General features: G+C 43.1%; 1 protein-coding gene and 1 non-coding gene across 4 annotated transcripts in view; both read left to right on the top strand.

Moving 5' to 3' along the window:
• The first annotated feature begins 5,606 nt into the window (after positions 1-5,606).
• C16H4orf33 (chromosome 16 C4orf33 homolog) overlaps positions 5,607-27,435 on the top strand; it is a 41,887-nt gene continuing 20,058 nt past the window's right edge. The window contains exons 1-6 of one of the 3 annotated variants that reach the window (XM_032955035.2): positions 5,607-5,714; positions 9,186-9,376; positions 9,770-9,830; positions 10,178-10,229; positions 10,458-10,675; positions 10,793-10,918. In XM_032955035.2, coding sequence (XP_032810926.1) covers positions 9,190-9,376; positions 9,770-9,830; positions 10,178-10,229; positions 10,458-10,675; positions 10,793-10,901 — 627 coding nt within the window. In that variant the 5' untranslated portion in view covers positions 5,607-5,714; positions 9,186-9,189 and the 3' untranslated portion in view covers positions 10,902-10,918. Of the gene's footprint in view, positions 5,715-9,185; positions 9,377-9,769; positions 9,831-10,177; positions 10,230-10,457; positions 10,676-10,792; positions 14,261-27,435 lie in introns of those variants that run through there. The other 2 variants (XM_032955034.2, XM_032955031.2) reach the window with 2 other exon arrangements.
• On the top strand, positions 6,479-6,596 carry TRNAL-CAA (transfer RNA leucine (anticodon CAA)). Its single transcript has 2 exons — positions 6,479-6,516; positions 6,551-6,596. It is a non-coding gene; the product is annotated as a tRNA-Leu (tRNA).

Consider the following 27,435-nt stretch of genomic DNA (forward strand, 5'->3'; position numbering starts at 1 on the left):
ATCGTCCAAAATCGCGTGACGTCATTTATGGACGGCCCCTAAGGCACACCCCGACGTACGCTTTTTTTGTGAGTATATAAAATGTTTTCGCGTGATAATGTAACGCACTCAACATGCACAACGGCACACCGGTGATGTTCACAACCGAGTGTCGCCGCGTGCATCCATCTCGTCGTCCACGCGTGCGAGGAGGTCAGTCTGACGGACGCCTCGGTGCTGAATCATTACCGTGCAAGGTGACGGTGTCACAAGGGGCAAGCGGTGGGAGTGATGGAGACGGAGGATACGTGAAATTGAAAAATAAAGAGCGGACACACACACGCGCACGCACGCACGCGCGCGACAAATGGATGAGCGAACTCGGCATCCTTTCGAACAATGACAAGGGCGGAAATAATGTCGAATGAGTTATTTGTCGAACGCGATTTTGCCCGACACGGCATTTTCGTAAGCCCTGCGTTCGACGAGGCCTGCCTGTACATATGTCGCGAGTTCTTGTGGAGACGGAAACGTTGTCGTAGAGGAACCACGGTTTATTTGTAACTAACAGATACACTCCCTTTAACAATCCCTCTCTAGGCAGGTACGGCCTCCGGGTTATCAGGGACTTATACTCTGCCCACTTAACTCTTAGCCCTCCGGCTAGCAGTGCCCTCGGGGAGGCTATCTGACCCGACCCAGCCAAGATTACGGATCTCGACCACTGGTCCCAGCTCGAACCCGGCGCTTACAAGGGCAGCGGGCTCGAGGTCCCAGGGTCCTAGTCTCGCTGCTCTTCAGTCTTCGTAGCAGTGCTTGGAGCTATGCTCGGGGTGCCACTTTTATACACCTCCAGGGGACCCTCCGCCCCTGCTAACGCCCCCTTTCTGGAACCTTCCAGAAGATCCTGGAAGGCGCCCTCCCAGCCCCCACCCACCTGGGGCAGGGGTGGGGAACCCCGCCTCTCTTGGGTCCGGCTCCCTCCCTGTCCCCTTTGTACTCGCTGGCACACCCTACAGACCTCTGGCTGCAACTGCAGGTAAGTGGATACCGGCGGTACGTGCGTACGCGATCCTACGCTACACGTATACAAATCTTGCATTGTCTTTGTCTATGTGACACTTTGAACAAATCTCACACAAATCCACCTGTTTAGTATCGTTCAAAACTCTTACCTTTTCCGAGTTATAGGCGCAAAACACGCGCACATACACACACGTGTGAATGTGGACTAGAACGTTACACACCTCTACATTCAATCGTGCTTGCGTGCATTAGAACATCAAATGTTTCCCTGATAGCCACGAGAATCAACCGTGAACCAAGCAAACGGTGCTACGAGCAATATTTGGCCCTGCAGGAATGTCATAGGTGAGCATCAGGGTGCCAGGTGATTGAATGAGGTGAGAATGAGTGATTGAATGAAGGAGAGAAATGTGATCTCAAAAAACTTTTTTTAAACACATTTGACAATTCTGCCTATACGTACTGTATTGTGAAGTTCAAAACTCTGTAATGCAAAATCAAATGTTTTGCTACTGTCCGCCAGACAGCGGTGTGTGCAAATGAGAAAGTGAGAGGAATTAAGTGAGGAAAGGATGAGACTGTCAGGGTTAAGTGAAATGAGATAAATTACGAACTGAACTAGGGAGGAATCACAATGAATGAGGCATGAGTGAGAATGAGGAAATAATGCGTAAATGAAAGAGTAAATGAGGCATTCATGAGTGAATGAGATGAATGATCACCTCTACATTTACCATAATCACCTTACACCCATATTCACCTTTATACCCATCACCACCATCACCGATACACCCATCAACACCTTACACCCCATCATCACCATCATCACCGATTCACCCATCACCACTTGTCACCCCACCATCACCACTATCACCGATACACCCATCAACACCTTACACCCCATCATCACCACCATCACCTATTCCCCCACGATCACCACCATCACCGATTCACCCACCACTACCTTACACCCATCATCAACTATAAACACATCACCTATTCACCCATCACCACCTTACACCCCACCATCACCATCATCACCTATACACCCACCATCACCACCATCACCTATTCACATATCACCACCATCACCTATTCACCCACCATCACCACCATCACCTATTCACCCACCATCACCACCATTACCTATTCACCCATCACCAGCTACACCCCAATCATAACCACTATCACCTATACACCCATCACCACCGTACACCCCATCATCACCATCATCACCTATTCACCCATCACCACTTTACACCCCATCATTACCACCATCACCTATTCACCCACCGTCATCACCATCACCTATACACCCATCACCACCTTACACCCATCAACATCTTACACCCCACCATCACCACCATCACCTATTCACCCATCACCACCTTAGACCCCATATCACCACCATCACCTATTCACCCACCATCACCACCATCACCTATTCACCCATCACCAGCACCACCCCCATCATCAACTATACACACATCACCACCTTACATCCCATCACCACCACCATCACCTATACACACATCACCACCTTACACCCCATCACCACCACCATCACCTATTCACTCATCACACCTTACACCCCACCATCACCACCATCACCTATACACCCACCATCACCACCATTACCTATACACCCACCATCACCACCATCACCTATTCACACATCACCACTATCACCTATTCACCCACCATCACCACCATCACCTATTCACCCATCACCACCTTACAACCCATCATCACCACCATCACCTATCACCCACCATCAACTATTCACCCATCACCACCTTACACCCCACCATCACCTATTCACCCACCATCACCTATTCACCCATCACCACCTTACACCCCACCATCACCACCATCAACTATTCACCCACCATCACCACCATCACCCATCACCACCTTACACCCCATCATCACCATAATCACCTATTCACACATCACCACCATCACGTATTCACACATCACCACCATCACCTATTCACCCATCACCACCATTACCTATTCACCCATCACCACCTTACACCCCACCATCACCTATTCACCCACCATCACCTATGCACCCATCACCACCTTACACCCATTATCAACTATACACACATCACCTATTCACCCATCACCACCTTACACCCCACCATCATTACCTATTCACCCACCATCACCACCATCACCTATTCACCCATCACCACCTTACACCCCATCATCACCACCATCAACTATTCACCCATCACCACCTTACACCCCACCATCACCACCATCACCTATTCACCCATCACCACCTTACACCCCATCACCACCACCATAACCTATTCACCCACCGTCAGCACCATCACCTATACACCCATCACCACCTTACACCCATCAACATCTTACACCCCACCATCACCACCATCACCTATTCACCCATCACCACCTTACACCCCATATCACCACCATCACCTATTCACCCACCATCACCTATACACCCATCACCAGCACCACCCCCATCATCAACTATACACACATCACCACCTTACATCCCATCACCACCACCATCACCTATACACACATCACCACCTTACACCCCATCACCACCACCATCACCTATTCACCCATCACCACCTTACACCCCACCATCACCACCATCACCTATTCACTCATCACACCTTACACCCCACCATCACCACCATCACCTATACACCCACCATCACCACCATTACCTATACACCCACAATCACCACCATCACCTATTCACACATCACCACCATCACCTATTCACCCACCATCACCACCATCAGCTATTCACCCATTACCACCTTACACCCCATCATCACCACCATCACTTATCACCCACCATCAACTATTCACCCATCACCACCTTACACCCCACCATCACCTATTCACCCATTACCACCTTACACCCCACCAACACCACCATCAACTATTCACCCACCATCACCACCATCACCTATTCACCCATCACCACCTTACACCCCATCATCACCATAATCACCTATTCACACATCACCACCACCACGTATTCACACATCACCACCATCACCTATTCACCCATCACCACCATCACCTATTCACCCATCACCACCTTACACCCCACCATCACCACCATCACCTATTCACCGACCATCACCACCATCACCTATTCACCCATCACCACCTTACACCCATCATCAACTATACACACATCACCTATTCACCCATCACCACCTTACACCCCACCATCATCACCTATTCACACATCACCACCACCATCACCTATACACACATCACCACCTTACACCCCATCACCACCACCTATTCACCCATCACAACCTTACACCCCACCATCACCACCATCACCTATTTACTCATCACACCTTACACCCCACCATCACCATAATCACCTATTCACACATCACCACCATCTATTCACCCATCACCACCATCACCTATTCACCCATCACCACCTTACACCCCACCATCACCTATTCACCCACCATCACCTATTCACCCATCACCACCTTGCACCCCATCATCACCACCATCAACTATTCACCCATCACCACCTTACACCGCACCATCACCACCATCACCTATTCACCCATCACCACCTTACACCCCATCACCACCACCATAACCTATTCACCCACCATCAGCACCATCACCTATTTAAACATCACCACCATCACCTATTCACCCACCATCACCACCATCACCTATTCACCCATCACCACCTTACACCCCATCATCACCACCATCACCTATTCACCACCATCAGCACTATCACCTATTCACACATCACCACCATCACCTATTCACCCACCATCACCACCATCACCTATTCACCCATCACCACCTTACACCCTACCATCACCACCATCACCTATTCACCCATCACCACCTTACACCCCACCATCACCACCATCACCTATTCACCCACCATCACCACCATCACCTATTCACCCATCACCACCTTACACCCCATCATCACCACCATCACCTATTCACCACCATCAGCACCATCACCTATTCACACATCACCACCATCACCTATTCACCCACCATCACCTATTCACCCATCACCACCTTACACCCCACCATCACCACCATCACCTATTCACCTATCACCACCTTACACCCCACCATCACCACCATCACCTATTCACCCATCACCATCAACACCATCACCTATTCACCCATCACCAGCACCACCATCACCTATTCACACATCACCATCACCTATTCACACATAACCACCATCACCTATTCACCCACCATCACCTATTCACCCACCATCACCACCATCACCTATTCACCCACCATCACCTATTCACCCACCATCACCTATTCACCATCACCACCATCACCTATTCACCCACCATCACCTATTCACCATCACCACCATCACCTATTCACCCACCATCACCACCATCACCTATTCACCCACCAGCACCTATTCACCATCACCTATTCACCCACCATCACCTATTCACCATCACCACCATCACCTATTCACCCACCATCACCTATTCACCATCACCACCATCACCTATTCACCCACCATCACCTATTCACCATCACCACCATCACCTATACACCATCACCACCCCCACCACCACGTTAGCCCCGCCCCGCTCTCCGCACTGAGTCACGCTGCGGTCACGTGCCTCGTGCTGCCGCCGCTGCTGCCGCGGAAGCGACAACTCAGTCGACGTGTCGCGGTTTGTTTCGACTTACTTACCTGATTTATTTAAACAGAAATGCCACGCGTCACCCGTGTTACACTATAATACGTCTCGGCACTACAACTTGTGTGTGTGTGTGTGTCACGTAAGGCAACGCACGAAGCTACGTAACTTAAACTTCTGCAGTCAAATCGCACACGCTGGCAATTCGTGGTTGACCGGTATATTCTCAATACAGATGCGGGATGATGATGATGGTGGTGATGATGGTGGTGATGATGATGGTGGTGGTGATAATTGCAACATAAAAAACTCGCCCACGTGCAAATGTGACCGCGATGGTCACGGACGTAACCTTCCCGAGAGGGGGGATGGAATGATTAAATCTGCAGCTGGTATTGTCGCTGCTAGATGGTTTTATTCATTCACATCGTAGGATCGGGGGGGGGGGGGTAAAAAAAGCGGCGGACGAGCGGTTCAAGGAAGATGCTCATCCAGCAGTTGATTGACCCTGGCTGCTGACGATGATTTTTTCTTAATGGAAATCGCAATTGCGATGATGCTGATGATGATTACGACGATCGTGAGAGATGGCGACTGTTTGGGAGCGCCTCTTTTATTTCAATGCACCAGCATTTGAGCATCTGCTATACAGGAAGTAGTGCAGCAGATGATGATGATCATCGTTGTGATGATGATACGGATCGATAATGACTCGAGTCACGATAACGTTGCGGTCACGGTGACGGCTGAATGCCGCCGGCTTTAAGAGGGGTGGTGTGCGATGTTGTGAGCGGGATGTCAGGATGGCCGAGCGGTCTAAGGCGCCAGACTCAAGGCGAATTTGAAGCCTTCCGTGCTCAACGCGGGATATCTGGTCTCCGATTGGAGGCGTGGGTTCAAATCCCACTTCTGACATAATATTTTTGATGCTATTTGTTAACATTTTATGGTCGCTCGAAAGGAAAGTTGTTGTTTGCGCCGGGGACCGGCTTTTTTTTCACCAAACGCTTTCGGACAACGTATATAGCGTCGGCCTGTCATAAGTTATTGCGGGTTCACAAAGGCGTTTGTGAAAATGTCACCGCTGTGTAAGCAATCGCCGTGAGGCTTGGGCGCAATAATTATTGTCGCGTGTTTGTGGCAGTGCTGCCCTCTGCAGGCGACGGCTTGCGTTGGCGTGCGATGCAATGCAACAAAGCACGGTGGCGAGTTTGAGTATTTACCTTGGGACGTGATTGGCACGTCTAATATTTGATTGTATGGCTACTTAATCATTTCCACGTACTGCATGTTGGCCCTGAAAATAATAGCTGTACTTTTAAACAATATGCAGCAATAATACGCGTGTGGGAGAAGCAGTGGAAAGTGCATGACGACATGAACCCAGGAGTTTAATTGCCATCCATGAAAACAAATCAGTGGCGAGTGATATCTGAACCGGATTTACGGTCAAACGACCCAGGGTGACCAATCCTGATGGCTGAAGAACTGCATCCGGCATTGGATTTGACAAGAAAGAGTGTGTAACACTCCTGTAGTATTAAATAATAGTAACAACGCTCATTTTATATATATACACTCTAAAGTGTAAGACAAAGACAACTGAGGATGGTGAATCTGAATGGTTGACATCACTCGAATGTGGGTAATTAATCAGGTCAAAATTATGTGGATTTCCGGAGGTGGTCATAATATGATTCTGCACTGCTTCCTGGATAGCAATTGCTCAAATGCTGGTGCATTGAAATGAAAAAATGAAAATTCCAAAATGATTGGCTTGTGGAGGGAGTGGGAGCTTGGCACGTGAAAGTAGCAGAATGGAAGAGACCTCAAAAAACAATCCCTGTGCCACATGTTATCTTTCTATAGAATTGGAAGGTGTAATTCGCTACCCTTCCAAGGACATTTGGAAAAATACCAACAATGGGCCGCATGTCGCACATTCCCACAATAACAGATTTTATATTGAATTTAAATTCAGGATATAAAAAAGCCCAATTGAAGGGATTTCTGCACATTTTTTACTTCAACAAGGACAACAAAAGGATTATTCTCTCTACTGGTACTAAGCAATATCTCGGCTCCATTTCTCTCATTTTCACCTCCCGAATATAGATATACATTTCGATTTAAAGCTTTCGTGACTGCAGTGATTCATATTCTTGGTTCTTTCGGTAAAGTCACGTTGAAGGGAAACAATCAAATATATATAAAATAAAAAAAATTCTCACGACGTTTCGACTGCAACACAAGCAGTCATCATCAGGTGTGAAAACCAACGGCAAGAACATTGTTATGCAAACCATCTTGAGATACAGTATATTGCATTTGCTTGAAGTACCCAATCGAATACACTAAATTACGTGTGCTTTCCTATGACTATGTTCTGTGTATACAGCGAGTGATTAATGAAAAACTAATTACATGTTGGTGTGAAGCACGGTTGCAAGTTTGAATATTTACCTTGGGACTTGATTGGCATCTCTAATATTTGATTGTATGGTACTTAAACATTTTCACAGACTGGGTGTTGGCCCTGAAAATATTTGCTGCACTTTTAAACAATATGCAGCAATAATAATACGCGTGTGGGCGAAGCAGTGGAAAGTGCATGACGGCATGAACCCAGGAGTTTAATTGCCATCCATGACAACAATTAGTGGCGAGTGATATCTGAACCGGAGTTACGGTCAAACGACCCAGGGTGACCAATCCTGATGGCTGAAGAACTGCATCCGGCGTTGGATTGGCAAGAGTGTGTAACACTAATGTAGTCTTGAAAAATAGGAACAACACTCATTTTCTATTTACAATCTAAAGTGTAAGACAAAGATAATGGAAGATGGTGGTAAATCTGAATGGTTGATATCACTCGAATTTGGGTAATTAGGTCAGAATTATGTGGGTTTACAGAGGTGGTCATAACATGATTCTGCACTGCTTCCTGTATAGCAGATGCTTAAATGCTGGTGCATTGAAATAAAACATTTTCAAATCCAAAATGATTGACTTGTGGAGGGAGTGGGAGCTTGGCACGTGGAAAGTAGCAGATTGGAAGAGACCTCTAAAAACAATCCCTGTGCCACATGTTTTTTTTTCTATAGAATTGGAAGGTGTAATTCGCTACCCTTCCAAGGACATTTGGAAAAATACCAACAATGGGCCGCATGTCACACATTCCAACAATAACAGACTTTATAATGAATTTAAATTCAGAATCTAAAAAAGCCCAATTGAAGGGATTTTTGCACATTTTTTACTACAACAAGGAAAACAAAAGGATTATTCTCTCTACTGCTACTAAGCAATATCTCGGTTCCATTTCTCTCATTTTCACCTCCCGAATATAGATATACATTTATGCAAACCATCTTCAGATACAGTATATTGCATTTGCTTGAAGTACCCAAATGAATACACTAAATTATGTGTGCTTTGCTATGACTCTATGTTCTGTGTATACAGCGAGTGATTAATAAAAAAACTACATGTTGGTGTGAACAGAAAAATGGAGATCCAGATTGTCAACACGTGGGACGGTGAGCCAGTAAACCACGATCCCATGGTGATGAGCTTGCGACCTCACCCTGAGGGTCTTGGGTTGCAATTGGGGGTGACAGCACCTTTCTTCAATGACCCTCCTGCACCACACAGCGACCCAGGCCAGCCATGTCATCAACTGTGGGATTATGAAGGTGACCTTACATCTGTGCAGCAGTCCTCCAACCTCACTGTACCTAATATTGTGATATTGCTATCCTTTTCCAAGCCAGAAAATCCCGTTCATATAAACCTGCTTATATATGGCTTGATATTTCTTGATATATTTGATTTTCATACGTGGTAAATGAACCCAAATGTTATTGATAATTATCTAACCCATATACGAAAATCAGACAGAGCAACAATATGCCTTTCTTATCTTTGCACGTAATAATTCAATTGCAACAAGGATAAGCACATGGGTGGTTTATTTTACCTGGGAAATTTAGTGGAAGGGAATTTGTATTCGATGAAAGGAGAAAAGTTAAATATCTGAAAAGTACAAGTTCTGAAGGTATCAAATATTTATTATATTTTCTTTGCAGTCGTGGAAATGTTTTTTTTAAACGACCAAATGGAGAAGTACCTGGAGGTTGAACTTTGCCCGTGAGTTTCACTTGTTGCCTTTGCTCACTCATGGGTATGATTCCAGGGCTGTGTGGGTGTGCAGTTGCATCCCTAGACACAATACCGATTACCTACCCAAGCAGCTGCTTTCATCCAGAAAGTCTTACATTACACCGTGCCTGAATGAACCGCTAATATTTCTGCCTTGCGCATTCAATTTTGCTCTCTAGTAAAATCAAATAATAAAACAACCAGCCATATTTTCGTGAAATGTAATGCTCTTTTTTCCTCTTAATGTTGCTCTTGGCACATTTCTCAGCTCATGCTGCTGCATACATCAGTTTTCTTCACAGCAATTTGGCAAATACGACTCTGCTGTGTTTCAGGCATGGGCAACACCTGGTGCTTCTTCTGGACGGACGACGGAAAATATGGAAGGTGAATATTAAACTCAGAACTATGGTTCATTGTCTTGGGTATTATTAACAAACAAGTGAGTAATGTCCTTCTCAAATGAGCATTGAGCATCTCTTGTTTACAGCCCTGTACCAGTGCTGGAATTTCTGCATTCCTCTGATGAGGGATAGTCTCCATAAGACAGCCACTGTTGAATTCACAAACGTCACTCCTCCAAAGTACATTTTTCACACCTCTTGTTATTTTCAGGACGACCTTCTGCTGGATTTTGAAGTGATGCCTCTCGAAGATGAGTGCAACGGTGTCCGAAGATGGCAGGGCCATGCCCTCGTGCCTTGGAGATATCTGCCGCCCGGGGTGTGCAAATTTAATGCTTACGCCATTCACGGATCAGGGGAGGCCCGTGTGTACGAGGCCTTCTTTCCGGTCCCCAAGCACAAAGTGCAACCCGGCATGCAGCCCGACTTGTGAGTCATGCACTTTGCCAAAGCACACTGTTTTTTAAGGGGGAATGTGACAAATAAATACTGCCCAATTGTCAAAAATTAAATTGCAGCTTGTTTTGCCTTTCTGTTGACTTCCAGCCACAGGCTGGAGTATTTTGGGGATTTGGATTTGCCAGCTCTTATGGGGAATGACTGGATCCAGCCCGATTCTGAAATTTGGAGCGCTCGACTTGTCGGCAAGCCTTAACGCGAAGAACAACACAGGTGGCAGCTTGCGATGTTTTTTTTCGTTCATAAAATTTGCATACCATAACAGTGATCCAAAATGTTTAATTACCATATTGTATGTTGGACACTTTCTTCCCTTGTTTTAAGCCATATTACTGGAGGCGATAATTTGCCCCTCTACAGCCTGTGGCCAACCCCTTATGGGACTTGACCCAGCTTCCCTTCCACGAGAGTGCCAGTCGCCGGGCGGGGGGGTGCCTGCCGAAAGTTGATCCGCCCAGGGACGGAGACCATGCCTCGCTGCGCCAAACAAATGCCACTTTCAACCGTGAAAGATTTGAAATGTATAAAACAGAACAAATATATTTTTTATTACCCCCAACTTACCGGTAACACTTCTCTTCGTAATTTGTTTTTATATACTATATGTGTAGATACATTACCGAGTTAAAAGGCTGTGTTGCAGGTGGGAAGCAAATGTTTGCCATTAATCAAAGGTGTTCTTGAGCAAAACTGAATGGTATATTCAGGTAGGTGAAGGTTTACTGTGGTCAAATAAGCCATGGTGTGGATCATGTTGGCTTTGTTTATATGATGTACCTTGAGTTAATGACATGTTGAACATGTATGCACATTTTCAAGGTTCATCTTTTGTTTTTTTTTACAACTGGAAACTTAAAGCAAAAAACTATTAGGAGTTATAGAAAGTGCAAAGCTCCTTTATAAACAAGTGCCATGTAACATCACATGACAATATAAGTCTTAACAAACTTTACACGTACATGATTTGGAGATTTGCGCATTTTAATACAGGTCTGATATGCTTGCATTTCAAAATGAATGCTCTCACTGAGCAGTTTAGTGCCTTACAATAATACAATACGAACAAAGATCCATCTTCATACAATATGCTTGCAAACATAGAAAGCGCTGTGAAATTGTAGCAGTGCCGTATTTTGATTTAAAGCTTTCGTGACTGCAGGGATTCATATTATTGGTTCTTTCGGTAAAGTCACGTAGAAGGGAAACAATAAAATAATATCAAACAATATTGTTTTATATTATTTCGTGACTTTACCGAAAGAACCAAGAATATACAGTGCCCTATTGTCATTCTTATTCAAAGACTGTACAGGATTAACAAATGCCTACGTATTTATTCACACACATATATAAATGATTTACTCTTTAGGTTTGAATGTACACCTTCCTGTAAATGTTTGAAGTAAAATGCACTTAGAATTTAAACACTGAATTGAATGCACAACAATTTGCCGTTTGTACTCACACGCTTTAATAGAGATGAAGTAGTAGGTACGTATCTCAAATAAAACAAGTCTATTCGAGGTGATGGCAAATATGGTGAGTGATGTGTATAAACACTCCACGAAGCAACCGCAGACTCTTTCTAAATGTGGACAAATGCACTTTTATGCTGTAAAAGACGTGCATTTTTTAAAATATATATATAACATGGAGATAAAAAAAAATGGTCCGGTATATGTTTCTTCGTGGTGCAGCTTTTGTCCCCGTTACCGCTACTTTTTTTTTGCTCACCTAGCGGCGAGCTTGAGGGTGCCTTGTCTGCTATTCTTGCACGTTTTTTTCCCTCGGTTTACTTTGGCACCGCAGCTTGCCCGGCAGAGCTCACGACGGGGCCTCGGTTTTCATCGCCTTTTAATCCAAAACACGACAAACATAACCCCAGCCGCCTGCCATTCTCGATGTACATCATCTGGAAATGGGGTCGCAAAAAAAAACATGACCGCAGAAGCTGACGAAAACAAATTAAACGTGTTTATTTTGGTGTGTTTGTGAAACGCCTCGCAAATAAATTAGGTTTTACAGTGAGGGGGAAAAAAGTATTTGATCCCCTGCTGATTTTGTACGTTTGCCCACTGCCAAAGAAATGATCAGTCTGTAATTTTAATGGTAGGTTTATTTGAACAGTGAGAGACAGACTAACAACAAAAAAAATTCGGAAAAACGCATGTCAAAAATGTTATGAATTGATTTGCATTTTAATGAGGGAAATAAGTATTTCACCGATCTGCAAAACATGACTTAGTACTTGGTGGCAAAACCCTTGTTGGCAATCACAGAGGTCAGACGTTTCTTGTAGTTGGCCACCAGGTTTGCACACATCTCAGGAGGGATTTTGTCCCGCTCCTCTTTGCAGATCTTCTCAAAGTCATTAAGGTTTCGAGGTTGACGTTTGGCAACTCGAACCTTCAGTTCCCTCCACAGATTTTCTTTGGGATTAAGGTCTGGAGACTGGCTAGGCCACTCCAGGACCTTAATGTGCTTCTTCTTGAGCCACTCCTTTGTTGCCTTGGCCGTGTGTTTTGGGTCATTGTCATGCTGGAATACCCATCCACGACCCATTTTCAATGCCCTGGCTGAGGGAAGGAGGTTCTCACCCAAGATTTGACGGTACATGGCTCTGTCCATCGTCCCTTTGATGCGGTGAAGTTGTCGTGTCCCCTTAGCAGAAAAAACACCCCCAAAGCATAATGTTTCCACCTCCATGTTTGACGGTGGGGATGGTGTTCTTGGGGTCATAGGCAGCATTCCTCCTCTTCCAAACACGGCGAGTTGAGTTGATGCCAAAGAGCTCCATTTTGGTCTCATCTGACCACAACACTTTCACCCAGTTGTCCTCTGAATCATTCAGATGTTCATTGGCAAACTTCAGACGGGCATGTTTATGTGCTTTCTTGAGCAGGGGGACCTTGCGGGCGCTGCAGGATTTTAGTCCTTCACGGCGTAGTGTGTTACCAATTGTTTTCTTGGTGACTGGTCCCAGCTGCCTTGAGATCATTGACAAGATCCTCCCGTGTAGTTCTGGGCTGATTCCTCACCGTTCTCATGATCATTGCAACTCCACGAGGTGAGATCTTGCATGGAGCCCCAGGCCGAGGGAGATTGACAGTTCATTTGTGTTTCTTCCATTTGCAAATAATCGCACCAACTGTTGTCACCTTCTCACCAAGCTGCTTGGCAATGGTCTTGTAGCCCATTCCAGCCTTGTGTAGGTCTACAATCTTGTCCCTGACATCCTTGGAGAGCTCTTTGGTCTTGGCCATGGTGGAGAGTTTGTAATCTGATTGATTGATTGCTTCAGTGGACAGGTGTCTTTTATACATGTAACAAGCTGAGATTAGGAGCACTCCCTTTAACAGTGTGCTCCTAATCTCAGCTCGTTACCTGTATAAAAGACACCTGGGAGCCAGAAATCTTTCTGATTGAGAGGGCGTCAAATACTTATTTCCCTGATTAAAATGCAAATCAATTTATAACATTTTTGACATGCGTTTTTCCGGATTTTTGTGTTGTTATTCTGTCTCTCACTGTTCAAATAAACCTACCATTAAATTATAGACTGATCATTTGTCAGTGGGCAAACGTACAAAATCAGCAGGGGATCAAATACTTTTTTCCCTCACTGTATCTTGGACAGGAAAGTATGTGGTAATGCCTTTTCATATACAGAACATTTACTAAATTTGCACATAACAGTATTCCAGTTTTCACTGTCAATTTGTTGAATTTGCCTCTTTTTGCCACAGCACACTCAAATCAAACCCACCTGATTTTAATTTAAAAGTAACATTTTATAACATTGACCATCATATTGTGTCATGGCTTAGGTGTGTCGGTCATTTGGGCTCTTTGACCATACTTCACCATGTTGGTTAGTTTAGGATGGTGAAGCACAGTCCCCCAGTCCCCAGCGGCTCAGCTTCTTCGAGCCACGGCACCAGCTGAGACGGCGAATGAGCAAATTGTACAATGAATCGCTGAATACGAACAGAACGCCTTTACGGGTTTCAACCATTACAATGACATCGCAAGACCATGTGGAAATGGCGATGGTGGATAGAGCAATGTTGATGTTGATGAACTTAGCAATTTTAGTCGATGAAAGGATGCCTCCCGTTGTTAATGCAAAATAATTGTAATAAAAAGTGCTAATCCTAAACAGTTATTACATTTAAAATGAAGCTGTTAGAAGTCGAGCACACACTGCAAGTCCTCTGAGTGCACATTACAGAAAGATTGTTGAAATGAATGCGTGTTTCGTAATTAATTTCAGCAAACATTTTCAAATAAAAAATAACTTTATTGGTCTTGGATTCAAGCCAGAAATGCAGCGCCTACACATTCCCATAATGCCCTGCTAACAAATGATTGGCACTTAGTTTAACAGTAGGTGGAGCAATTGATGCGGTTGCACCACATGATCTGGGACCTGCAGGGCCTGTGTGAAATGCTTGCTTGCATTCAAAAGGTCAACTCATGATCGTCGTGAGGGTGGGGGCCTTCATCATAGCATTCCTTATTTCAAGAGTCCATTGGTCAAACCATTAATGGGGCTTCAGTGCTTGCCAAGGACCAATTTCCAAGGGGCCTTGCCTCTTGATCTTGCTACCGGTCCCACTAAAGGTTCTCTAAGAATCCAGTTTTCTTACAAAAAAATTGCCACCAATTCCCAATTAACACAGGCAAGTGCGAGGCTGCTAAACACGGAATGTTTCATGGTAATATTTCTATTGAGCCTACCAGATAAATACTATTTCACTTACCGACAGAGATCAATTACATATTGGTATGCTCATGTTCTGAGAGAAGAAAATGGCAGTGGTAGGCATTTGTTAAATCATGCGTGGGTTGGGGGGGGGGGATAAATGGAAATGTTGGCAAAGAGCTTTCTTTATTCCTCAATAAGCAATATAAAACAATTCAGCTGCAAGTGGACAAATAAGCATATGAAAAAGAAATAGGTGAATATGATGAATGCAATGTCAATTTCCTTTATTCGGTGCCTGATGTTTTTCAGTAAATGAGAATGTGTTCATATTTGGCAAGGTGCATCGCCTAGATTAAATACAATAGTAAGTTATAAGATTGAAGGGGTTTGTTTGTGCTGGCAAACATGAACAGCCTAAATCATACGCTCGATTGAACTAACGGTTTTATATAATTCCCAACAAATAAATGCCCATGAAAATACAAAAGTGAATCCCGTTTTACGAATCATTGAACGTGGTTATGGCCTTCAATCATATCTGTAAATTATAAGAAAACCCATCGCAACATTAAAAACCAATCATTCAGATGTGACCAGCCACTCCTTTGTCTCAGCGGTGGTAGGATATATACTTTCAAAATCCGTGCCCTTTTTTTGCTTGAGTTGCATACCAACACAAAGTGACTAAATTTGTCCGTGCATTTTTTTTTTGGTTGCCATTCGGGGGTGGCATGACGGAGCGTGCTTGTGACACACTCCAGGCGAACCCCAAAAAAAATGAATGAGTCTGACAGCTGCCCATCAAAGCCGCTTGCAACAGCCGCCGCCTTTCCGAGGATTATCAATGGCGGGCTCGGGCGCCGGTTAACGGTGACCGGGTGCTTAGAGTCCTTTTTGAGACAGAGTTTAATGCCGTCTGGGGCCATGCCTTCTTTGCAACATCGCTGACATTCCCAGAGGCGATAACCAGCGACGTCTGCGTTGCAGCCATTGACATTCACGTTGGCTGCCAACTTTTTATGCTGAAGAGTGGGACCACTGCTTTTGAAACCTTACGCTACCTCTAAAGCGCTTACAATGTATGTCATTTGAGATGCCACAGAAGTATACTGGTTAAGGTCAGCTTTGAATTTTACCAGTGGTTAGCTTTATCGGAATCAGCTGTGCCAAAGAGTACCTTATAATGCTACTGATTGCAAAACCGCATTTGTAGCTTTAAGTACACCTTATGTGTATCCATAATAACACTTTATTATGCTGTGCGAGTAATTACATTGTAGAGTGCCCGTATCCCAACACTATCATATAATATTATGACCATTTACAGCAGTGCCAATCAAAATTTGTTGTAATCATTGTCCAGAAACACAGTTTTATTTATGTGTTAACGAAATTCGACGTGCTCGCAAAAAGATTTGTTTTGAATGCAGAACAGTCGATGAAACCTCAACTTATTGTAAAAACACGAGCTCTCATTTTGGATCGTGTTTGGGACGAAAGAAATGTGCCTTCGAAAACTGTTTAAATGTGTCCAATGGGTATCTACTGTGATTCTAAATTGCTTCCATAAAATATCTTAAAATATCTAAAACACTCTCTTAATGTGCCAGACATACGTGCGTCATTGTAACATGCTGTAAATTTAAATTGAACACGTTACAATTTTACTACTCTGGTGCTACCACACAAAGCATACATTCCAAGAGAGTCTACTTTCTGTTCCTAACTTTCTAAATCATCTCGCACGTAACGAGCTGCAGTAATCTGTTGATTTTCCGCCTCACATTGGTACACTTTTCAATGATTGTTCTTGATCCTGTTTCAATACCGCTAACAGCTCATCATGGAATTTCAAAATCCTACCACTCCACTTATTACTAATCGGACATATAGTGCTCCCACCAGTAAGCCTTCTGTGATCTCAGCATGAATGAAGCTGCTTTTATATTGATGGAGTGTCTGTTGCAACGTATAAGCATGCTGCGGTAACTCCTGCCTGCATATCTTTAGGTAGTTATTCGCTATAGAATTTACCAAAAAAAACAACTGCAAATAATTCACCACCATCAGAATTAACCCAACTCTATAATAGAAAACAGTTCGTGTAGTAGCTTCATGCTTTAGGCAATTGTTCTGTGTATTGTTCTTTTTTTGAGAAAATCCCACAAACTTTTCTGATTATATTTCTTCTCGTACAAATAGTTTGATTTTGAAATTCACAGATGTACAGTTCTCAGAATCCCTGCAAAACAATTCACACTGGTAATGACGGGTTTTTTTTTAGCCAAAGAATGCATTTGATAAGGGCCCTTATGACTCAGTAATTACCAAAGCTAATGTGGGTGTTTCTGGGTCATGGCCAAATTGCTTTTCATCCGATTGAAGTTATCAAACCCAGAGTGTTCTTGTTAATGGCAATTTGACCGGGCTGCCCTGTAAGCTCGAGTTCCCAAAGGTCCCTCATGCCATTCTACGTTAAATGACTATCCAGTCTCAAACAGATCACTTAAAGCTTATACTCTTTACTGGAGACACTACTCTGCTTGAATATAATTTCTGTACAAGTAACTACGCAATATATTCACAAAACCATACAGTTATGCGTGTTTACTGGTGTTTTATATTTGCGGGAGTCATGAAGACACTTGATAGCCCACAGATATGCATTAAGATAACCTACGGTCGCCTCATTGCAGCATTTTAAAACTCACTTTTGATATTGTTGATGTTAACATCTGCCCACAACATCTAAATGTCAATAATGAACCACTTTCGTCCACTTAAGCCACCTCTCAACAAAAGCCTACGACTTTCTGGGCAATGAGATGTTATGCGTCATCGCATTTTTTTCGATGGCACCCCTGTCATTTAAGCTTGATATTTTACATGTTACTCTGTAGGCAGAGAGAAGCCTCACTCGGGAGATGAATTCCCATCGTTTTATGTAACACGGTGAACCGCTATGTTCCCGCTGTTATTTATTTAAATCAGCCGGGTAGTCGGACGGCAGGCGAGCACGCGGCTGGTAAGAGGAGCTTGTGAGTTCATCTCGGTCGGTGGTCGATTCGGCTCTTTGTTTGGTTGCTGGTGGATAAAAATGGGCACCATTTCATGCGGGGAAGTTAATATTGTCCGTGTTCATAAAGACCTCCCCCACCCTGCGCCCATCATAGGGTAGTAGAATTCTCAACACTAGTTCGAGGCTTCAAACAGGATTCCTTGCGCGTTTGAGGAGGATGACAACCTTTTCTTTATTCATAACACATCGTTGTGAGGTATATTGCACAACAAATGTTGATCTCGAGCTATCGTGTAAGATCGCATGTTTTTTGCGATGAGCTTAGCATATTTTCTTGTTTATTCCTTTCATAATTAACTGATAATTTCTGAATGAAGTATGTTACAACAGCAATGTCAAGTGAGACGCGATGTATGGCTTCATTCTATTTACTGACGCTGAAATTCCAGCACGGTAGAGTATTGAATGATTGCTTTGAGCCTTTTGACGGCAGCCCTTTTTGACGTCAGCCTTTTTGACTGTAACGCCACCTTGCTGCGTGCTCGTCAGGACCATTTCAGATGGGTCTCTAACTTCTGACAAAGATGTTCATTGTGAATTTTCTGCGAAATGCCAAAAAAAAAATCCACCTGATGGTGTTTGGCATGCCAGTCTAACGGCGAGAGACCACCTGATTTGTGAAAAGCCAGAAACATTATGGTGCGAGTTTTGACTTCATAAAATAACATATCACGTTTCTTTGAAAACAACATTTTTCTTGTTATTTAGGAATTAAATTGGGGTTCTTTTCACATTGGCCACAATTAAGATCAATCTAGGCACGTGCCAGGCATGTGCTTTAATCAATTAAATGTTCACACAATTTCAGTGTCTTGGAAATCGGTCATCGAAGTCAAACACATTTTTAAATGCAATCTTGCAATTCTGTTAAAGGTAAATGTGGGAGTGGTTTGTCTACTGAGACCCAAGTGGTCACAGCTAACATCAGCGACGAGTGATACCCGAAACAGTTCTGGCCTTCCCTGTCACCAACCCGCATTGACCAACGTGGCACGGCCCTTCATTTGCTGTCATTCCCCCGCACCTCAGATTAGCGTGGTTGGCTACATACGGTGCGAAGGAAGTTCAACATACATTCATCCAGCGATGGATTGACAAAAGGCTGTAAAAGATAATAAAGATGGAAAATGTTTCCAGTCGTTTTCATGTAAATCTTTCGAAATGTACAGTCCATGTTTATATTTGTAGTCTCATTTCTTATTGTGCCTACCGTGGAGATACCGGATAATTTCCACAAGAAGCTATTTTACATTTCGGGGCTCTCGACCACATTTCTCTGTCAAGCTAAATGTGTTCGGGCCGCATTAACAATTCATTGGCCTCTCACGCACGATGCAGGGCAACCTTTAATGGGACCGTTTTGTTTATGTGCAAGCAATTTTCTGACAACACGTGGCATCGAATATAAACCGCATTCCTCCTGCAGCAGCTCGAACCTGGCGAGCGTGCACAGTTGAAGCTTTTCTGGTAATTGTGGAAAATAGTTTTAAAAAAAGGAAGTCTAAGTGTTCTTTCCCCTGCCCCGCCCCCTAACCCCGAAAAACACGTATAGTGGTACCAGCTGAGGTCTGGTATTAGACAATATACCTTTAATTAAAGTTTTCCCTACAGAAAGCCGTAAGTCATGTCCTTATAAAGGCTGAGCTATTAAAACTCCGTGTGCTTGACAATAAAGTATGGAGTCCCCCCTGTTAGCCCACTTGCTGAGAGACTTATTTAGCCTTTGCTGTATACTCCATCATTGACTTATAAATGCAGAGAGGGCCCTTTTAAAGTTTGCGTGTGACCTTTACAAGGCTGTCGTTAGTCTTCCCTTTACCCCCCCCCCCACCCTCTCTCGAGCTTGTCCCGTGTTACCCTCCTCCACTCCTGTTCAGATCAACAGTTTACCGCACGACCAAAGAAATGTCCGTGCAGCTCTCTCGCAAGGTTTGTTTTCAATATAAACATCACTGATGCGAGGTTTCTGTTTCTCTCTTTTTTTTCTTGTTTAACCTGCTGATAGTCTGATTGCACGCACATAGCAAGCGTACTTAGAGCAGTCACCCTTTCTGGTTTTAGTGAATCTTTGGTATGAACTTTCTGGAATTCACTCCTGTATTTTGACATGGTTAAAAGTAGTAACGGTGCAGCCCTGCAATTACTGTACTTGCTTACGCCGCTGCTGGTGGAAATGGCCTCTAATCCGAGAAGCTCTAGGGGGTATCTCTGGAGGGTATTTGTCCTACTCTTCCACGCTGGTCAGACGTCTCGGAAGAGGTGGAATTAACCATACATCACCCCACCTCACCCTACCTGCCGATTGGCTAAATGTGACGTATCTATGTATGCTGCTGGGTGGGCAGAGGTAGGGGAATTTAATAAACGTGCCCATTGTTTCACAACTGCCGTGGCAGGAGATCAACTCGAGCTGGCAACCTCTGGGATGTGCACTCACCATTGCGATTGACAGCATTTTGCCATGAAATGCATTGAAAAGCAGAAATGGTGCCTGCTTTATTGTAGTCAGGCAGCTCATTCAGCAAAGGTCTGTTTAAAACCCCAGTTCCTGTAAGATGCACAATATTGCTGACAGCAAGCATTAGAAGACATTGCTGAAAGATATCGAGGTTACATGGTGTCTCGGTTTAAATTGAGCTTGTGCATTTACCTCTTTCATAGCCCTAGACAACAAAAACTCTATACAATTACGTTTCTCGCCATAATGTGAGCTTTGTTCTGCATTTCATATGCACCTCGATCGTCTAGATGAAATATGACGTGAGGGAATGACCGATGAATGAGTAAACATTTTTCATTACCAATTTTAAGAGAGAAGTCCATTCAAGCTGGCTTTTGATGAGAGAAATTTGACGTGTTTATTTTAGGGTGAAAAAAAATATATCAAGCACAAATGAATAACATGCAGGTGAGAATTGCGTATTCATAATGTCAGTTTATTAAAAACTAACTTTTTTCAAAGATGTGGTTTTGGAGTGACTGCCAAGAAAATGTAGCAAATGTGACTACGGCTGTCCCCGGCTCTCGCACGCGCACGGAAACAAACGCACGCAGGAACGATGACACGTTTCAAAGTGTGCTCGGGGCCTCCCTTGCGTTTGATGCGCAACTTTTGGCGAGGGATCTTGCGCCCCACTAACGAATGGCATTTGGTCGGGAAAAGAGCCCCCGCAGGAAAACACAACTGTGGATTGGCCGGAGTGGTGCGCTAACTCGGAAACAAAAATAAACACGGTAAGCCCAACAGTGGCGTCTAATGTAATAAGGCTCATTATTCGCAATTTATTCTGTGTGTTTTCACCTACACGAATGTTGGGTTGCTATGTTGTTTTAAATATATTTTTTTTTCCCTATGCTACATTTAGATGTATGAGCCGCCATTTTTTTTGCCTTGCTGACATTTAGAACTTAAATTCTGGGCATGCACATGTTTCTTTATTCTTATAAATGTGCCTGTTTCTCGTTTGGAATTTGGTTTGGAGTTTCATGTTGGTCCAAGTGGAACAAGATCCTCAATCTCTGGTGTATTACACATCTCCATATAAAACTAGCTCAGAGTTCATTAAAGTGTAACATATAGCTGGAATGTGACTAGTCTTTTTTTGCATGCACCGTTTTTATAACGTTCATAAATGACACCACAGGCGGTCCATATTCACAATGGTTATTTTTCAAATTTGCGTTATAACGAGAAAATAAACAAGTTGTACTCAATTCGTTCTCAGCCAAATATACTCCTGCTTTATTGTAAGGCCAAACATGTGCGTGGGCCGTCTAGAATCTGTTTAATGTAAAAAGAGAAGCACAAATTTCCATGAAATGCACATCCTGTAGCATTGAATGCCATGTTGAATACTACATATAGCTCTTCCTAAATCATTACTTCCAGTGACTCTGTTATTCCATTGTAGTAAGGTATTCTTAATAATTAATTTGCTTTGTAACTTTTGGGATGTCTAAGGATAACATTTATATGGTAACAAAACATCTTTCTGCCAGTATACTCCACAAGTTGCATTAATAATTAAAATCTAAATGTCCTAAAAAGTGGGAGAACTAATGACTGCGAAACACTAAAGGTTAATTAATTTCCTCTCGTGTAGTGGCCCTCTCAAGACCCAGAAAACAGAAAGTCATTCATCTCATTTTTTTAAAATAAATCTATTGAAAATTACATAATATCTAAAACAACTGTTTCCATAGAATTCCGTAACATTAAGGTACCTGTAAATTAATGTTTCTGCTTTAACACAATACATTATATTTTCTTGCTTTTGAACCACGATTCTCCAGTTGAAAAAAATATATACTTTGGTATTGCACAAAAGACGCGCACTTCATGACAGTGACCACCAAGTCTCACGCTCAACATTTTTTGTTACCTTAATTTGAATTTTCCACAGGTGCTAAGGATTCTTTTTTTTTCCTTATTCAAGTATGCAAACAATTCAAGAGACTTGGAGCGAATTGACGGTTTTGCTTGGACTGCATTGAACAATGCTGCAGAACACACAAAACACATATACGTTCCCATATAGACCAGTGGAGTAAGTACTTTTTAGTGAGCCCCTATTTTTGGCCGACACAGCACAGAATGAAACAGCGTGGCCGGCCCCACGCCCATCGAGCTGGCAATGTCTTCTCGGCGGTGATGTGTCCATGCCAAACCAGGTACAGTCCTCATTTAAGGCCGGGTGGACTTAAAAGGAGATTTCAGTTGAAGACAAGTGCTGAAAAACAACTTGTGGCACTGGTGTTAGTTGTGGCCGGGGTATAAAAGTCAATACCATAAAATTATATTAGAATAAAATAAATCAATCACGACGAATTCGACCGCAACACAAGCGATCTTCATCAGGTGTAAAAAACAAATAGCACATAGGGTGACATCAACGCAACACATAGATTTATTTATTTTATTTTAATATAATTTCATGGTATTTCTACATACGTGACTTTACCGAAAAAACCAATGAGTAATTTATGCAGTCACGAAAGCTTCAATTCTTTATTATAAAAGTCAAGTTTGCCAGGTTCGTAGCGCTGTGCCAGCGCGCGAACCCCAAACTCAAACGTGCACATGAAGGGACACACACCCCCTCGGGAGCATTCAGACGAAAGCCAGAGGAAGGCTCATAGCACGCATTAACAGCACATGCAGCCACGCGTCTAACCCAGCACACGTGGACAGCACACCTCCGCTGCCTTACTTGTGTAAACAGCTGACCGATGATGTTTCGCACGATGTTGCTCGCTCAAGTAAAAATTTTGATCTTCCTGCACAAAGGGGGAAAAAAAGCAGCAATGCTTGGCACATGTGGTGAATTGTTCTCCAATGCGTTTTCCGATTATAAATATTGCTTGCAGATGACAGCAGTTGAGCGGGATAATATTAATGTCGCCCGTCAGTCATGTGGTGCGAGTTTGCCTGGGATTACAAATGTTGCTGCTTTTTTTCATAATCTCAACGGATGGTCGTGCTATGAATAAAATTTGCTATTTCATTTTCCAGTCAATCAAATGGTCAAATTCAGGATTTCTTTTTTATTGTCCTCTCACTTTTTTTGTTACAACTGTGATAAGAAAGAAAAAAATAAGCAGATGAAAAATTAACATTGGTTGTTTTGTGCGTATATATGGTACAGTAAAACATTCCAAGCAGTACTATGTGGCCCATTATTCACAACTACATGTTTGTTTCACGCGAAACTTCACTAAATCCTGACTTCCCGTTTCATCGTTATCAATCAGCTTTGCTGGGACATAAACGTAGCTCGTGGGGGGCTCTGGCGCTGTTCTAGAAATAAGAAAAAAAACTTCCCCCACCCCACTCCTTCCCTTCAAAACACTGTCACTTTTATCACTGGCTCCTTGTCCGTAAGTACCAAAAATAAGCATTATCCGTGGTTCTTGACTCCCCCCCACACCAAGGTAAGAGACAACACCGCTCACCGTTTAAACGGACGGAGGAGGAGGCGGCTGAGTGGCGGGCCGAGCTGGCCCATCGAACGTTGCCGTGCGAGAGGAGTGTCGCCCCAACAGGAGGCTAAGCCAATGTGTCGGTCGGCCCTTGCCGGTGCGGGTGGAAAATTTACGATGCATGCCCCATTTGCCACTGAGGCAATTCATATTAATTCAACATTTTTTGTCAGGTTAATTCCATGTGCTATCCAGGTTTCTTGGAAATAGAAGTTACTACGGAGTGGTCTTTCCGTGGGGCAGCAGCAGTGATGAGAAACAGAGCACTTGGCTAAACCTAAGAGCACACTGATGGTTCAGTGAATTTAGCTTGGAATTAGGTTTAGAACTTTAGATTTTTTTTCATTGCAGTAATTGTGTCTACTTCTTTGGGCCTTTCGGTAAAGTCACGTAGATAGATTTCAACCTATCTACGTGACTTTACCGAAAGATGCAAATAATATGAATTCCTGTAGTCACGAAAGCTTTAAGTCAATATTTAATTGCGTCTGCTAGTAAGACAAATCTGTCTGATTTTTTAGATATACGAAGCAGGATTCCGTTAAACCTTTCAATATTTGTCTAAAAATAGGATTTGTCTAACACGTGGACATTTTTTAAGCCGATACATGCATTTATTTTTTTCAATAAAATCTCACTCATCTAAAGAACTTATCACACAGGTTCATGTTAAAATATTGGCCTATTGTTTTGAATAGATTGTCGTGCCTCAACACGAATGTAAACCAAGATGGTCATGTACATTCGGTGTAAATATGGTTTATTTTATCATAATCATCAGCCATGATATATCCACGGCTGGACGAGGGCCCCCCCAAGGCATCGCCATCGTTCACGGCCGTGTGACATAACAATCCATCTCGCTCCTCCACATTGACCGAGCTCATCGCTTTATCTCCACGGTGGTCATCCTCTTGGGTGTGTACCTTCCTCAAGCTTCTACTCCATCGTTAGTCTTTTTGAACGATGCTTTGTGTACAGTACGGTATGGGCAACGTATATATGAGCACACATTTTGAACTGATTCTGTCTCCTCTTCATCCCCATACACCCCCGAGTTCCCAAACCGCCCTTCAACCCACACTGACCAGCGTGGTGAAATAATGTCAAACAACCCCCATGGCTTGACATGCTGTGAAGAGGGCTTAATTCTCCAGCTGATTGATTAAAGGCTCTAAATTATTATTTTCGCAATCAGATGCGCTTCTGCGGCCGCCTGGAACACTCTTCCTTCTGATATTAGAAAGCCACTGGAGCTATGTACTTTTAAATATTGATTGATTGAAAACTCATTTTTTTAGATCTGCTTTTTGTGTTTATTTTGTTGTCCTTCTCCCACACCTCTGATTAGTACGGTTGGCTATGTACGGTGAAAAGAAAGTTCAACATACATTATTGTTATAATATGAAACCACAATCCCTGTTAAATTTTGATTTAAAGCTTTCGTGACTGCAGTGATTCATATTATTGGTTCTTTCGGTAAAGTCACGTTGAAGGGAAACAATAAAATAATAAATATATATAAAACAATACAATTCTCACGACGTTTCGACTGCAACACAAGCAGTCATCACCAGGTGTGAAAACCAACGGCAATAACATTTGAAAGAAGTGGCGGTTTGTATTTATTTATTTATAACGTTAGCGCCACGGATAGCGATTTGACAGTTTGTTCAGATGGACGAGTCCATGGACGAGTCCATCTATGTTCGGAAAAGAGGAGGGGGGGAGACGAAAAAATTAATGTATGCTGTCTGAAAGCCACCGTAAGCGTGAACAATCAATTCAGACCCGAAATGGTTGATCAAATCCTTCCAATGATTGCTAAGCCAGAATCCATCTTCTCGGTTGAAATTGTATCTGTGTTTGTATATGTGGATAGCCTCATGAACGAATCTCTCATGGTAGCCAGATGGCTTGCAAAGAACCTCTGTCTTGGAGAAGTCAATGTCATGTGAGCCTACTGAATTAGAAAAGTGATCTGCCACGGCCGAGGTGTTGGTCCTACCGTGTTTAAGGTCTGCTTTGTGTTCACGAATGCGGTCCGAGACATGTCGTTTGGTTTCTCCAATGTAACTACTACCACAGAGGCAACTTAGTTTGTAGACACCAGGGTACTGTATGTCCGGAATCACATCTTTTACCGTTGGGTTTCACACCTGATGATGACTGCTTGTGTTGCAGTCGAAACGTCGTGAGAATTTTATTGTTTTATATATATTTTATTATTTTATTGTCTCCCTTTAACGTGACTTTACCGATAGAACCAATAATATTACAATCCCTGTTGTTTATTGTACAAACTGCGTTTATTTACATACATACAAACAGACAGACAGATAATGAACTACATTTAAAACAAATGTATGTCTTTGTAAGCGCATCTTTGCTGGCCAGAACATCGGTTTGTAAGTGACCGCATCGATTTATCCTTGAGTCGCAACCAAGTCGCAGCACACGCTTGTATTTTTTGAAAATCCCAGTGGACTTATGACACTAAATATGATGGTGATGATGATGATGATGCATTAGTGTTATAAAATGCATTGTCAGTCGGATAAAATATATCTACCATATGCAAGAATCTTAAAAAAAAATTCCATAAATATACTTTACCTATCCAAGGAATGTGTATTAATTGGATTAGAAAGGTGGCTTACATAACTAACGCTATAAAATGATCGTATAAACATTGACTGCAGAGAAACATAATAAAGACTATTTCACCACCACTAAAAACCATGAGACATTCTCTCAAAGGAAATTACGAGGTTTGAAAGCTACCCACTTAAAACAAAAATCACATGAGATGCATATTAAATGTATTGCGGTCACATTGAGAACAGCTGCCTAGCATTGCAGACATTTGTAGTTGCTGCGAACTATTTGTTGCCAATTTTCGCGTAGAAGAACAATAATAATAATTCATTCATGCATCTCTGAAAATTGATATTTTTTTTCTC

Source organism: Petromyzon marinus, chromosome 16, assembly GCF_048934315.1.
Source record: "Petromyzon marinus isolate PM22_M1 ecotype Great Lakes invasive population chromosome 16, UKy_Petmar_22M1.pri1.0, whole genome shotgun sequence".
Lineage (NCBI taxonomy): Eukaryota > Metazoa > Chordata > Hyperoartia > Petromyzontiformes > Petromyzontidae > Petromyzon > Petromyzon marinus.